Here is a 15,434-nt window from a genome sequence, read left to right as displayed (position 1 = left end):
AGGACAAAATATGTTGCCCATAATCAAGTATTCAAGAATGGCTTTTAAAAAGTTTAAAATTTTAAGCTTGCAAATGTTAACCGATTAAAATTAATCTGAACAAAAATGCTATTAAAATTTTAAGCGCTGAAAACACATTCAGAAAAGTTTAATTATTTGGCGTTGTACTGGACAAGCATAAAGCATCTGGTTCTCTTCTTTGGAGCTTAGGTATTCTGTTAACAGGAGCCTTCCAGTCTTACAGAGGTCTTGCACTTGAAAGGAATGGAGAATTACAGCCATTCTGTTTAAGGGATGCAGTAGAAACCCATTTTTCATGGAGTTACAGGATCCCAGCTGGAGAGCAGAAGCCAAACAAAGTCCAAGAAAGATCTCTCCCTCATAGAAGGATACACAGAGAAAAAAGATATGGTGTAGCAGGCAGCCAGAAGCATATCTTCAGTAGTGAACTGTTTTTTAAAAGTGATTTTGAGCATCTAAGAATTATTTATTCCATAATTATGTCAGCATGGTGTACTAATACTTGCAACAGTTACATAAACCATTGTGCTGGAAGTTCGCTGAATCTAAAATATTCTAATTGGAAATATATGTGAAGGCACAGATATATCAAGATTGTAATTCCATGTCCTTTGGTATTTTGTATTTGAACTTGTATATTTTTGCAGCTAAACTTTCATACCCAACAACTTCTTGTTAAGTCCATCTGCTTGAGATATACTGTTTCAAATATGTGCTAGGTGCTTGTTATATTGATGAACAGGAAAAGTGTGACTGTTCATACTAAAAAATGTGTAAATTGTTAGGGTGTATCTGGGAGCTAGCCGTTACATAACAGACCATACATCTTGTGGTTTGTATTCTTGCCTTCTGCCTTGATATCAATAGTCAAACACATAAACATATTTTTATTACTTTACCAATTTATTGTGCTGAAAAAAGTGATACAGCCACCACACTGAATTCAGTTGTTTCCGCTTATGCGGCTTTTCACATATCTTGGTGTAAAGAGACCTTGGCAGAGATCTCTGATCTTTTAGAATTTTTACTCTCAGAGGTAATCTCTTTTAGTTTGAAATAAGATCTGCAAAATATAGCTTCAGGTCACCTGATTTCTATCACATGTCACAGTTGGTTTGTTTACTGTTCATTGCATGGGTCCCATCTGAAGATGAACTCCTGTTGACAAGTTTTAAATTAGAATTAAAGTATTGCTTTCTCCATAAATCTATTCTGAGTTGTTACTGAAGTGAGAGCTTGAAGATCTGTTGCTTTCAGTTTGATTGATTTATGACAGTACTGGTTGCCATGCGACAATTCATTTGTGTTCCATGATAAGATAGGGCAATATTCTCTTTTGTATATATTTCTGTGAAAGATGAGTTTCAATTGCTGCTGGGGAGGAAGCGTTTGCTAATGCTGCAGCACACAGCAGTTTGGAGGTACATATGTGATTTAATTTGTAACGATGCCATGAGCATGTCAGTACCGAATGCTGACAGACACGTGTATTTACAGCTCAGGCTTTTCAAAATGGTATGTATTGTTGCTCCTTGAGCATCTCACTGGCCTGGTTTTATTTTTTTTTTTTGTTTTTTTCCTGTTTAATTTCATGAAGTGCTACTATTGAGCCTTACTGTGACAGTCTCTTGCTCAATCATTTATTCTTCCCCGTGCTCCTTCTCCCTCAAATCCCCAGGCACTATGCTGTGCTAGGAAGCAATTGCATAGCATAAGGTAATGACTCTCCAGGACTCTGTTTTGTCATGCAGCTATTTCTTAATGGCTGGATTTGAAGTTCAGTGGAGGTGTAAACTAGTCTTGTGGAGAAAAGAACGCGCAGTTCATAATGCTTTTTATGGAGGAGTAGCTCCTACATTTGTTTTTGGTTTATAGTCTTGAAGAAAAGAGAATTACATTTGCATAATCTTACCATGTGTTTGCATTAACTGTAGGTGTGGAAGAAAATATTCAAGAAGTAGTTGGACACATCACAGAAGGTGTCTGCAGGCCTCTGAAGGTGAAGTATTCTGTTTTCCTTAGCATTCTAAATATAAACATTGTTCTGTCATGTTTTTTCAGAACGTGTGTCCCCATCTCTGCAACGTGTTTTCATCGCCCTTGCTTAAGAGTTGAGAATCTAACTTTGAGAATCATAAACTCCTTCAAAATTAAAGATTCCATGGTTCATAGATACCTGGTTTAAATGGCTATATAGTGAGAGATACTGGGATACTAAATCTGTATCGTGGTTGGGTTTTTTGGTTTTTTTTTTTTTACTTTTCCTAAGTTCAGGAGTGCTTATACACAAAAGTTTAGCTTTAGAATAAGTGTATAGGAATGGCAATAGTGGATCAAATGAAAAATCAATTTAACTTACTACTCTGTTTTTCATAGTGACCATTAGCATATGCTTAGGGAAGAGCGTACAGGTTATGCAGTTGTGTCATGCTACTTCTGTAGAATAGTTTCCTCACCTATTTGTGGAGGTACTAAGGACTTACTAAGCCATAGCTACTGTCTTTGTATTTAATAAACCTCAATAGGTTTTTCTTGCATGAATATGTCAAGTTGATATAAAATGTTGGTATTCACAACATGTCCTGCAGGAAGGAAGTGCACAGTTTAACTATGCTGTGTGAAAAGCCAGCTCCTTTTGGGTTTGCGTTGTTTAATAACTCCAGCTCTTGTATTGAAAGAGCCCATGAAAAATTGTTTTTTACCTACCATCTTTATGCTGCCCTGATTTGCTGTATTTCTGTCGCATCCCTCCACAGTTGTCTTTTTTCAGGCTACGTCCTTAGTCAGTTTAGGGGCCCCATTTGATAGAAATCATTAATAGTGATCCATCAGGTGATTGATTGTCTTATTTATTGGATGTGATTCACATAAACACAAAATTATCAAGGTGATGAAGCTGATACCAATAGTTGCCTGAGGGTGCAGTGTATAAATCCAAGTGGTTTTGAAGTAAAATCTACTGTACTAAATTCTATTACAATAAATTTCTCTCAGGCTGCTGTGCCTATAACAACTGTGTTCAGTTGCCAGATACTTAGTCTCAAATGTTAACAGGTAGGTTCTGAATACTTTACGTAAGTTCCTAATAAGAAAGAGATAAGATCTGAAGAGAGGTAAAAATCAAGGAAGCGCCATTTAAAATGTCACAGAATCACAGAAGGTTTGAGTTTGGCAGGGACCTCTGGAGGTCATCTGGTCCAGACTCCCTGCTGAAGCTGGGCCACCTAGAGCCAGTTGCTCAGGACTGTGTCCAGATGGTTTTTGAATACCTCCAAAGATGGAGACTCCCCAGCCTTTCTGGGCAACTTATGCTAGTGCTCAGACACCCTCACAGTAAAAAAGTGTTTTCTGATGTTCAGACAGAACTGCCTGTGTTTCTGTTTGTCCCTATTGCCGTATAATTGTTATCATTCTTCACAGGCTTTAGTTTTTGACCTGTTGAAAAACACCTGTCATACTAGACAAACAAACTAGTATCACGGGGTCTTTTTTTTTTTGAAGATATTTTCCAAGCTTTGTGTTCTTCTTGCATGCTTCAGTTCTGTTAATACTAAATGCTGATGTTTCAGTCCAGTGTTTCTGTGCATTCCAGGTAATTAGGGATAGAATCAAACCTTTGTGTAAGTCAGAGGGAGTTTTGGTCTTGATTTGAGTACTTGTGATTTGTACAGCTTGGTACAAAATACCTTCCATTTTGATTGCCAAACTCTTTATACTTGTGTGCTTCTGCTATCTGTAGAAATATCCCCTGAAATATTGTAGGTAGGTAGTTACTGTGCTAATAAAAATGAAAAAAACCTAAAAGAACAATTAAAGACTTCCCATTGTATTCTGTATTTTAATAGAATGCAACTTATGTTAATTCACTGCCAGTCTAGACTTCCCAATGTAAAATATGTAGTACTTACTGTTTCCTCTGGGGAAATCTTCCATAGCAATAAAGTAGAAAAAAAAAAAAATCAAAACCCCCAAGCAGAAAAGCCTTCATACAATGCAGTTAGATAATTGCAAGCCATCGTGTTGAGAGGAACAACAAAAATAGACTTAGTTTGGAGGAGTGTTTTCTACAATACATTGTTCTTTCTGAAGACTGTCCACAATAAGAAAAAAAAATTGCATTAATTTCGGGGAAAACACTCTTTGTTGTAGTTGTGTTGCACCACGGTATGCTACTTTTCTAGTGGATTTCTGCTGATGTTTGCAAACCTGTCACTTTGATTTGAGCTGATGCCGAAGTATAAAATAGCCTGATAAAAGCCTAGTCATAGAATTTCCACGAGCGTTTTTAAATACTTACAGAATTGTGTAGAATTTTCTTACTGATTTATGCTTTTCCATGTGAATATACAGTATAATACCATTTCCTTACTTTTGAAGAAGGATTATGCTTAAATGCAGCATAAATTGTCCACATTCTTTACAGGTAGTTGGTTTGAGTTTTAGGCATCCAAGTGGATCTTGAGTACTCACTGATGGTAGATCTTACCACAGGCCTCTCATTTCAGGTGGAAGTAGGAGGACCCTAAAAAACATTTAAATTAAGGTCCTCATCTTTTCCATAGCACTTAAGATGAGGACAAAACTAACAAAATATTTTTGATGCTGTACGTAGACTTCAGTTAGTCTTTTATGGTCAACTGACTACAGGACGTATAGGATTAAAAAACAGTAAGAGCTCTACGTCCAGGACTTCCCTGAGCAGGTTAGGTTGAGTCACCTGGAAATTTTGGTTCTCCTGGGCAGTGAAGACTTCTGTAAGGGAAGCAGCAATGCTTCTTTTCCTGCTTTTTTTTTTTTTAATTATAGTTTTTGTTTCCTAAACTTAAAATGTTAAGGTTTCTTTTCTCTCCTTCTGCCTATTCTGTCTATTTCTTAAATATTTTCTTTAGTTATTGCTATTTTTTATTTCTTTGGTCAATATTTTGATTTTCCTCTTTTTCCTTGCCTTTCTTATTCTCTTTTGCTGTACACCCAGCTTATACTTAGTATCTGTGCCCAAATGATCTTTTATGCAACACTGGAGACAGGCATTTGTGTATATACCTTTGTATATACGTATGCATTGAAAAGCAAAGTTCACCTGAGTGTTGAAACGAACTTTGTGCATTGAGCATTGCAAATAAGTGTCAACAATTATTCTTTGGTTTTGGTCTCTGACTCTAGATGCAAAGGGAGAGGATTGAGGAGGCATAATCTTAGTTAATTCTCCCTGCAGCTGCCTCTGGCAAGAAGGCACTGCTGGACATCGTGTTCCATTGAACAGCAGACGGCTAACTTGGGAGAGCGGGTGGTGGCTGGTGATTTGTGTGTAGCCCTTTCACACACAGGCACGTGGGAGAACAGTGCAGTGATAAGTCACTGTCTCTCAGTGCTTTGTAAGTGCCCAAAGATTGACCCTGGGGCAGCCTTTTATGAGTGGATTGAGACTGTGTGTGCTATGGAGACAAGACATCAACTGTTCAACTCTAAAGACAGTCAGCACTGTTTTGGTCTGTGTAGCCAGTATCTCCTGGTTGAGATAAACAGTCAACATAGCTGGTCATTAGGTATAAATATGTATAATTAAATACTGGTAGGAGGTGTATAATCTCTCCTTTAAGTGAAGGAGAGATTAATCCAGGTGAAGTTTTGTCTTTTGGGTAAAATACCTAATACTTTGGAATTGCTGCATGGTGCTAATGATCAACTGTTGTAGTTCAGGGATTTTGCAGCTGTTCTTGCTGTTCAGTGCTGGAGAGAATTCCAGTGTGTGCTGCTATTAATCCATCAAATGATCTCATTATTTTGAAATTTTCAATAACAAGTTTCAACAAAAATCTAGAGGGAAACAGGATTTTTTTTTGTTTGTGAGTTTTCTGGGTTTTTTTTTTTGGTTTGGTTTGTTTTTTTTTTTTTTTTTAAAGAATACATACACCTGCTTGTTTTCTACCCAGAGGCTGGCAACCAAGAAGCACTTTGTTTCAAGCAGAATGTTATAGCTAACTGGACATTCAAAAATCAGACATATATTGCATATAAAATTATAGAGGTTGGCCTTTGAATTGTATGACCCGAAGGATGTTTATATTTCTTTATTCTGCAGGTTAGAATTGAGCAGGTGATTGTTGCTGAGCCAGGAGCAGTTTTACTCTACAAGATTTCTAATCTTCTCAAGTTCTACCACCATACAATCAGGTATGCAAAATTATAAAGTATCTTAAAGGTGTCTTTTTTTTTTTTAATTGTATATATGAAGTTTAATACAGTAAAAAGAGTATTTTTGTGGCTTAGTTTTTGCTCTGTACTATGGAATCAAGGAGAAATGTGCACGATATCAAGCAAATGCCATTTATCTGTTGTCATTCCTCAATTCATATCAAATCTGCTTTGGAATATAGTGTCAATTTGCCACAGAAACTGTTTCTTTATTGTTCTGTATTAGATACAAATAGTATACAAAAAAAACTACACAAAACATTTAAGGCAAAAAAGTCAAGTCCTCTTTGAGAAAATGTTAGAATGAAGTCATCTCTAGAACTTAAATTTTTCTTTTCTTCCTTAAACAACTATGTTTTGATACCATTTTTTTCTAATTATGCACTTGGATTTTTCTATTGGGAAAATGCATGCCTCATTCTGTATCTCGCTGTTGAAGGTGCATCAATCACATTCCAACCTTCCAGTTGCCACCAGGAACACAGAAACTGGAGAAAAGCCAGAACTGGTGGTTTTATACATTGTGGCATTTGCAGTAGTTCATGTTGGTTAGAAACAGCAGAAGCAGAAAAGTCTTCCTCCACAGCCTTGGTCTGAACTGTTGACAATTTGAATCACTAACATTACTACTTGAACTTCTTTTCTGTCTGAAAAGACATTTATATCTTGGGCAGACTGAGATAAGTGGTTCTTGGACACCTCCCACTGTATTTAAAATTCTCAGTTATGATGGCACTGCAGGTCTATGGTAGAACACATATAAGACCTATTCCTAATTTTATTGTCAAAAAAACCTGAAAGATTTTTGCTTTCATTTTTCTGTCTCCAAAGTTACTGTTTTCCAGTGATTATAAAGCATGGTGCAATTGAAAATGTAATGTTAAAATGGCAGGTCTTAGGCAGTCTTACCTGTTGCTTTCTGTCTTGTTAATGATACGTTGTTTAGAGACTAGTGAAGTACCTTCTGCCAGCTGCATAATTTCCTCTGTATAGAGGAAATCCACCTGACTAATGAGTGGAAAATGCAGTTTGAGAAATGATTTACTAAATGCAACAAGATTATAATCTGACAATCAAGATACAAGTTTAAATTAGTCCTGTTATGATGCAGTGAATTTATGCTGCCATTTTTGTAACTTAAAAGTGCTTTTACTTTAGACAGAAGGTAGATCTCTAAGAGGAGCATAGTCATGTAGTGCCATTTAAGGTTTATGTGGTATACATGCTAAGTGTAATAGCTTGACACTTGAATAGCAAGGCATGAATTCTTAAATTTTTTGTGATGCCTAATGTCACAATGAAGAAAGAAGAGAGATGATACTATCCCTCAAGGACAGTATGACAGATAAGATATCAACCCTTTTTGTTTATGTAATCTGTGTTCTATAACAGTGGATTTACAGAATAACAAAACAAAAATCTAGTAAACTTTAGAACTTTACTAAAAAGTTTGTGCAAAGCTTTTAGATGCCCGTACTTAATATCTGCTTAATGACATAGTTGATAAGGCTTGTTCTCACAGTCATCTTATAAGCCTATCTCTCTGCTAATATGGAGAACTGTTCCCTGCAATTATTTGTTGTAAATTTTCAATTTTGAAAATAATTATATTTGAAATGCTGTCTAAAGTATCTGACCCTGTCATGTTCCCCCCCTTCAGATTATTTAATTAATCTTAATTTTGTTTTCAGTGGTATTGTAGGAAACAGTGCAGCCACACTGTTGACAACAATTGAAGAAATGCATTTGTTGAGCAAGAAAATATTCTTTAATAGCCTGAGTCTTCATGCAAGTAAACTAATGGACAAGGTTTGTTTCAAAACCGTACAGATTTCATGTTTCAAAATGCACTTTCATTTCCCTTTTGTCTAGTAAGATAATTAGATGAATAGCTGTTTTTTATGTCAGCTTCTAAAACTGAAGTTTTGTAGTTTCTGTATTTTAGAGTCATAGATCCATAGAATAGTTTGTGTTGGAAGGGACCTTTAAAGGTCATCTAATCCAACCCCCATTTTAGCTATGGAACTGCATTAAAAACTTCCTGTTTGTATTTTAATTCTTTTAATAGTTTTATTTTTGTGAAAACATGACTGAAATACTGTTGTTAGCAGTATTCATTTGCGGAGCAATTTATATATTTTTAGAATCTATGAGAAGCAACTGAATAAGGAAATTTCCCTAAGTGTGATAGAGCAAAGTCAGCTGATTGAGCCAGATAATTTGTATTAATGCGTCATTGGATCAATAGTTAATTGCTTATGTGCATATTTCCTTTCTTTAAATTTTGAAGTGTATCCCAAGATGGTAAGCTAAGTAAAAGCAAAACCTGGGCTTTTCTGTCATTTATAAATTTACCACGTGAACGTCGCTGCCATTAAAAGCAGAATATACATTTGTTATACCAAATAACTACGTCTTAGCCAGCATCTCTTTCCTGGTATCTTTTCCTCTCCTGCTGATAGCTTTGAATTGCATTTCACTGAACTTTCCGTTGTTCAGTAACAAATACAGTTCTTTTCTAATTTCTCCCCGATGTATGTTTATCATGTTGCTGTTGGTGGATCTGTCCGTTAAATCTCACCTTTCTAAAATCTAAGCAAAGTCAAAGAAAATCTTTAAGCCACACACCCAATCTTCATCCAGCATCCCTGTCTGAGATGTGACAAGCTGACTAGGCCCTAAAACCAAGAGGACGTGTCTTTCTTTATTCCTAGTTATTGCACAACCCCACAGTTCAAGCTCTCACATTACTGTTTTTTCCAGTTAAAAAAAAAAAAAGGCTTGAAAGTAGAAAACAACCAGTGAAGTTCTGTAAATGTATTTCTAAATTATTTGTACTTAACCTACAAGAAAAATGCAAAAATTACATAGATTTACAGAAACTATTCTTTTTGCAAAGCTTTGTAGTTTGCTGACCTTTCAGTGGGATTTTCTGAGTTTGGTCAATGTTGTTCTGTGGTCTCAAAGTAGTTTTCTCATTCTGCACAGCTTGCGTCTGGTCCCAATTTCCTGTCTTTCTGCAAGGGCTGAGGAATGACTTTCTCAAAAGAGCAGTTGTTCTTCCTCTTCTTCCCTTCTGTATTTCCCAGTGACTCCTTTCAGTGGTTTAATTTGTTCATCGGGTTACTCCCAAGTTGCAACCACCCACAGTCCGTACTCCTAATACATTGTTGTCGTGGGGTATTTCTGTTTGAATGCAGTGTCATCAGAATAGTAGTTCCTCAGCTACTAATGCTTCTTCAAGGGGCTGTTAAAGCTTGAGTTCATAAAACGTACAACGGACAGGGACAATATGCATTTACCAAAAAAAAAAAAAAAGCTAACAGCTTACTATGGGCATTCGCTAGCTGTGTGTGAATTCCTCATAACGTTTTATTTTCTAATACTTAAGCTAAAATAAAATAGGTGTATACTTGTTCCCTTTATGAAGAGAAATGAGTAGTGATGGGCCTTAGCAAAAATATGTCACTGCTCTTTACTTACAAAGAATGTGCAGACAAAGTAGGGCTTAAAGAAAGAAATTTTCTTGAATTGGACCTGTAAGACAGCTCTGTATCCATCTCTGTTCTATTTAGCTCTGTTGTATTTATCCTGCTGGGTCTTAAATCTGTACTCAAACAGGATCCAGCATAATTTTTCGACTCATGCAACTCACAATCTTTGTACTTTTGTTTTGGGTGATATGCTGATTTCAGTTTGGCGACTTGTAGAATTCAGAAGAAGAAGGAGTGATAAAGGAATTGTGATCCCCCAGCTCAGTGTGTGTTCTTTGTATTGTCACTATGGGAAGGTTGTGTAATCATCTTTGCCCTCTTAGTTCCCCTTCCCTCTGCCCCAGCCTGGATGTAACTGGCTGTGGATGCTGCCATTGTTTTATAAAGGAGTCAAATTTGGTTTTACTGACGTTAACTGAAGCCGGTGATTGCACTGCCACCTTCAGTGGTGTTATATTACAAATAATGAATGGCGTACCAAGCCTACTATGTAATGTAAAAAGATCATAATAGTTCTCTTTCTCATAAACACATTTTATAAATTAAATCTGAACCATTGAAAATTTTACATTGCATATATGCCCTATGAAGATCTTTCCTCAGGTTATAATTGAGGTCAGAAGCTTAAAGACACTCAGAGGAGGACTAGATATATGAGTAACAAAGGCATCCACAGTTATTTATTAATCTCTGTGCTTTGGGAGGTAACAGTGAGGTAACTCTATGACTGAGAAGGAATCTTACTGTACTGATGTGGAGTTCTTGTAACTGAGAGTTTTAGACAGTCCTTTGAAGCACCTTATATCACTACCCTTTTATGAGTGGACTACTGCATTGATAGAATGATGTCTTATGTCCTCATGACTGAAATTAGTTTTACTTCACAAAAAATAGAAAACTAATAGGCTGAATTACACTCAGAGAAACATTTGTTTCCATGAGCTAAAGACCCTATTTTATCATAAATTTAATTCTTCTGTTACCTAGTTTATTGTGTGTTAATATACATATAACCAGCTTTTATGCTTTTTCATATGTCTTCGTTAATTTAATAGTGAATGTCACAATGCTTTTTACATTTTGAGGAATCTCAAGGTTGATTTTTACCATCCTTTTTATTACTGTGTGTTCAGACCAAAATTGTGTATATGTATTAGGAGGAGTCTCTACACATCCCAACCTTTTACCAGCTTTTTGCTAAGTATGTATGCACTGCAACTGCTTCCAGATTTTATTTTTTTTTTTTTATTTTCAGAGAAGATTAAAGCACTGGAAAACAGACCCTTTGTGCTTATATATGTGATTGCAAAGGCTTTGTTGCTGGTCCTGTTGTGCACAAAGAGAATACTCACTTGTAACATTAGTAAATTACTTTTCACTTGGGCAGTCTGGAAATCATGGTTCCTTTTTTTCTGCTTATATTTTGCATCTTAAAGCATTGATAAGCCTGTTTCAAAGAATATCAGCTGTCCATTACTTTGATTAAAATAGGATTCTGAAGTCAATTTAAATAACCTTGGTAATAGATTAAAATGCAAATAGGGTGGTCTTAAATAAAAAAATGTTTTTATTTCTATAAACTGAGGTGCCTCTGTTGTTTAGATCATTGGAAAGTGGTGAATATAGCCTGTGTGAGTTATACCACTCAGGCTCTGTATTCCCTCAGTATTATCAGTTGTTGCTGATAATCTGAAAATCATAAGCAAGAAATTCTGAATGGAAATCAGTTCTACAATTTTTATTTAATTTAAAGAGAATTTAAGTGTTTTCTTAATTGCCTTTTGTAGCTACAAAATTCCAGAAGTCTTAGTGGTAATTACCAGTAACTTGACAGGAGTCGCTTTAGCCCTGTGCAAATTCTCTTGTGCTGTAGTGTGGGGAGAACTGTCTAGAAACTGATGTGTTACTGCATCTTGCTGTGGTATGCTTTTTTAATATCTACAGTCTATCTAGTAGTTGATTGACCAGAGTAGTATTTAAGCAAATCTTTCTCTTAAGTATAGCTAGTTGGGAACTTTTTTTTTTTTACTTTTTTTTTTAGACAAAGCAAGTTTCATTAAATATGCGAACTCCTCAAGTTCCCTTCCTTTGGATGTAGACAAATGACAGGATGGTAATTTGACTCTGATGTCCTCATCACCACAGACAATTTAATTCCCTAGGTTATTGATTACGCTGAGTTGAGCATTGCCTTCAAACTGCCTGGGATTTAATTTCTGAAGCACAATGGGAAACTGAGACTTCAGGCTGTTCTTTCTAGGACAAGAAATTAACTTCCTCTTCACATCTATTTTTGAGAAGAGTCCCATATTACATAAGGAGTGTCACAAGCACAGAGCTGTATGGAAACTTAAAGGCAGTCTCAGATCAGGATTCTCCCTCTTGGTTGTCAAGCCATCAGTGCAAATGATGCAGGGAAATCTCTGGTTACTTCTGAGTACTTACTGGCTTGCTCAGAAGCACTTTCCTACGAACATTTTATTACATCAGAAAATCTCAAGTGTCCCGGTTGTAATCTGAAAATAAGGTAGTCAGCAGTTCTCACAACTTCAGACTCTTCAGTCGGAGAAACCTTTTCTATGGTGTTCTCATTCAGACTTCTCAGGTAGCTCTTTACAATCTGAAATCTATGGAACAGAAATACTCAGCATGCTGCCTGAAAGGAAGTCCATTGTTATCAAAGAAAGGTGATACACAAGGCAGTCTCTTTGGCACTAATACTCCTTGAAACCTGACCTGAAGCTTGGTAACAGAGTCATTCCAAAGCAACTTGTTTTCAGGGTGTAAAATGCCATTTACAGCTTTGAGATTGTCAGGTTGTCATAGAGCTCAACACTGACGTCATAGAGAAGCTGTGCATCACCACCCTTCTCCCGTGTAACTGAAGGTTCAATGCATCAGCTTTTACTGCAGACGCTGTCTCTTCTTTGCATTGTTGGCTCTTACCCTTCAGAGGCAGTGTTGAGCAGTCTTGCCAGTGCTTTCTAGCTCTGGTAACAATTGGTTTGTTCCAGTTGTTGGTTCAACCAGAATGGGGTTTTTTGGCCAATGTTAGTGTCCCTGCGCTGAAAAATTGTGTTGGGTTTTGTTTCTTTTTTGCTTTCTTGGACCCAGCCATGGGTCTACCAGCCTTGCTAGTAAAGTAGATCAGAATTATAGGTTCAATCCTTATGTATCTTTTTATATGTTTCCTTTGACCCTGCACGAATAAAGCAAACGTTTGGATATTTGGGATTCTACTTGTGTTAAACAGCCTGGTACAGATTGCCATTTTACAGATGATGAGAAATCCAGGAGAAAATACTAAACAAAAATAATTGTCAGAACAAACTGATGAAACTGGAAGAAAAGTTCAAAGCATCTAATTCACTGGAGTGGATGGACTGCTCTTTCAGTTCTCTCATACTGAGAGAATTGTCATTTAACTCATGGGTCTGCTGGTGAGGCATTTTAACAAGCCTGTTAGACTAACCTATGCCAGCATGTTTTATTGGACCAGCTAATGCATTTAGAGAGTGGGAATTTTTAAGCACACCCGTCCTTACTTTGGCTTCAGTAGTACCCCAGAACAATTTCTAAAGGAAAGAATAATGGCAAACATTGAATTAAATGGAATTAGAGTTATCATAAGGGTACTAAAGAGAGATTATGCCAAACTAACCTGTCATCTGCTGTCTGAGCTGTTAGAAGACTTAGAGTACCCCAAATCAAGTTTTGGGATTGTTATTCCTTAATGCTGTTCTTTTTACAGTAGATGTATGCAAATTAAATGCTGTGATTGCATTATCTGTCAGTGAGAGAGGTATTAAAACATTGCATGGGAATAACTGTAAACTTCTCCTTCATAATTTGATTCCTGTCAGAATGAAACCTGTTAGGTTTCTGGGAAACCAGATATAGGGCAGATTAAATGAGACTGGTTGATGTTGTGATCTGAATGTTGTTTTGGTTTTGAATGGATCCATGGGAACAAAGCAAAGTTAGCAAGATTTTTTCTGTTCTCTTTTCTTCCAAGACCAACTTGATAACTGAAAAGAAAAGGCGTTCTACTTTGGTGATCTCTGTAGGATCCTAATAGGGCTCAAAATTGCTTAGGACACCTCCTCTGAAGCTTCTCTGGTTCTTAGACTGCTGCTGTTTAACTATGGTGAATATTGTCTCAATTTGTAGAATGGACTTCTGTAGTTGTTGCTGATCAGTTGTAACTGACAGGATGAAACATCCAGATACCTTTTTACAAGGTTCCACATCTGTAGTGCCTTGTCTCCACCCCATGCCAGTGAGGTTTTTAAAAGACTGTATTAAAAGCTGATTGGACCCTTAAAAAAGCCACCAACCTTTTGTTAGTCACTCTAAGCAGTGTGGAGTTCTGTGCTTAAAATTACCTTCTTGTTTTATTTAATAGCAGTATCACAGAATTGCAGAATGGATGAGTTCAGCAGGAACCTGTAGAGGTCATCTAGTCCAGCCACCTTGCTCAAAGAGTGTCAACTAGAGCTGGTTGCCCAGGACTGGTTCCAGTTGAGTTTTTAATGTCTCCAAAGATGGAGACTCCACAACCTCACTGTGCAGCTGTCTCCAGCGTTTCACCAACCTCACAATAAAAAATAATTTTCCCATCTTTCAATGTGTGCCCATTGCCTCTTGACCTGTCACTGGACACCACTGAGAAGTCTGTCTCCCTCTTCTTTATCCCTCCCGTAAGGTATTTATACTCATTGATAACACTCCCCACCTGAGCCTTTTCTTCGCCAGGCTGAACACAGCCTCTGCTTGTGTAGGAGATACTCCAGTCCCTTCGTGAACTTTGTCGCCTTTTGCTCGACTCACTCCAGTTAGTCCATGTCTCTCTGTACTTTTAACTTTATAATGTTCAAGTAGGATAGTATATAAATAGTTTTGATTGCTTGCCTAGACAGTATTTTCGGTATTTGCAGGTGCACATATAAGTTTCTAACAAAGCTGCTCTCCTTAACATCTGATCCGTTCGTTAATAGAATTAACTGTAATAGGAACAAAAATTGCACGTTTTTTTCCATTTAATATTCTTTGTAAATGAGAAAAGGAAACAACATAACATGCACTCTCTTGTTTGTTGATAACGTCTTTTCTTTTTCCTGTGTTTTCCTTTGCTGTTTGTTAAATCCTTCAAGGCATCATTTGAGTTACTTGCTCTCATAGACAGAGAAGCCTGCTCTGGATTGTATATTTGGAGGAAGATTAATGGCTTAGTAATTATTCCCTGCTCATTGATACGCAGAAATTTAAATGAAGATACAGCCTTTTATACCAAAACTTATGTACAACTTTTAGTGTCCACTGTAATTTTAGGAGAATTCGTTTCCTTTTTAATTCTGGAAAAAACCCTCAACAATCTACATTCGTGCAAAAAGTTAGAATTTTCAAAATTAATATAGCACTACCTTAATTTTCCTTCCACTTACTGATAATTCCGCCTCTATTGCAGTAGTTGAGAATTTCATGCTAACACCAATAGAATCTAATGATCTAAATCTTTTTTCCTTGCCGTGTTTTCTTCTTCCATAATGTTTCTTGCTCCCATCTAGAAGACAGTGTACTTCTAAAGAACAGGTTAAATGAAAGATGAAGCTAATTTAGGAGTTTCTGACCATCAGCTACTTCAGGAGACAAAAATTCTGTGCAAAGAAGCCTGAAATTATCATCGCTGTGATCTATGTGTGTGTTGGAAGTGAAAACCCCATC

At 36.6% G+C, this 15,434-nt stretch overlaps 1 protein-coding gene across 1 annotated transcript in view; it reads left to right on the top strand.

Annotated features, from left to right (window-relative positions):
- The window catches only part of COG6 (component of oligomeric golgi complex 6), a 56,968-nt gene that overhangs the window by 27,627 nt on the left and 13,907 nt on the right, over positions 1 to 15,434 (top strand). Inside the window, exons 11-13 of the mRNA XM_082482202.1 lie at positions 1,956 to 2,020; positions 6,104 to 6,195; positions 7,908 to 8,025. Of these exons, the coding sequence (XP_082338328.1) occupies positions 1,956 to 2,020; positions 6,104 to 6,195; positions 7,908 to 8,025 (275 nt within the window). The remainder of the gene's footprint in view (positions 1 to 1,955; positions 2,021 to 6,103; positions 6,196 to 7,907; positions 8,026 to 15,434) is intronic.

The sequence above is a fragment of the Vanellus vanellus genome (genome assembly GCF_965231255.1).
Source record: "Vanellus vanellus genome assembly, chromosome: 1".
NCBI classification, from domain to species: Eukaryota; Metazoa; Chordata; class Aves; order Charadriiformes; family Charadriidae; genus Vanellus; species Vanellus vanellus.
The sequence above is the reverse complement of the archived record's forward strand: the minus strand, read 5'-3'. Positions and strand labels throughout refer to the sequence as shown.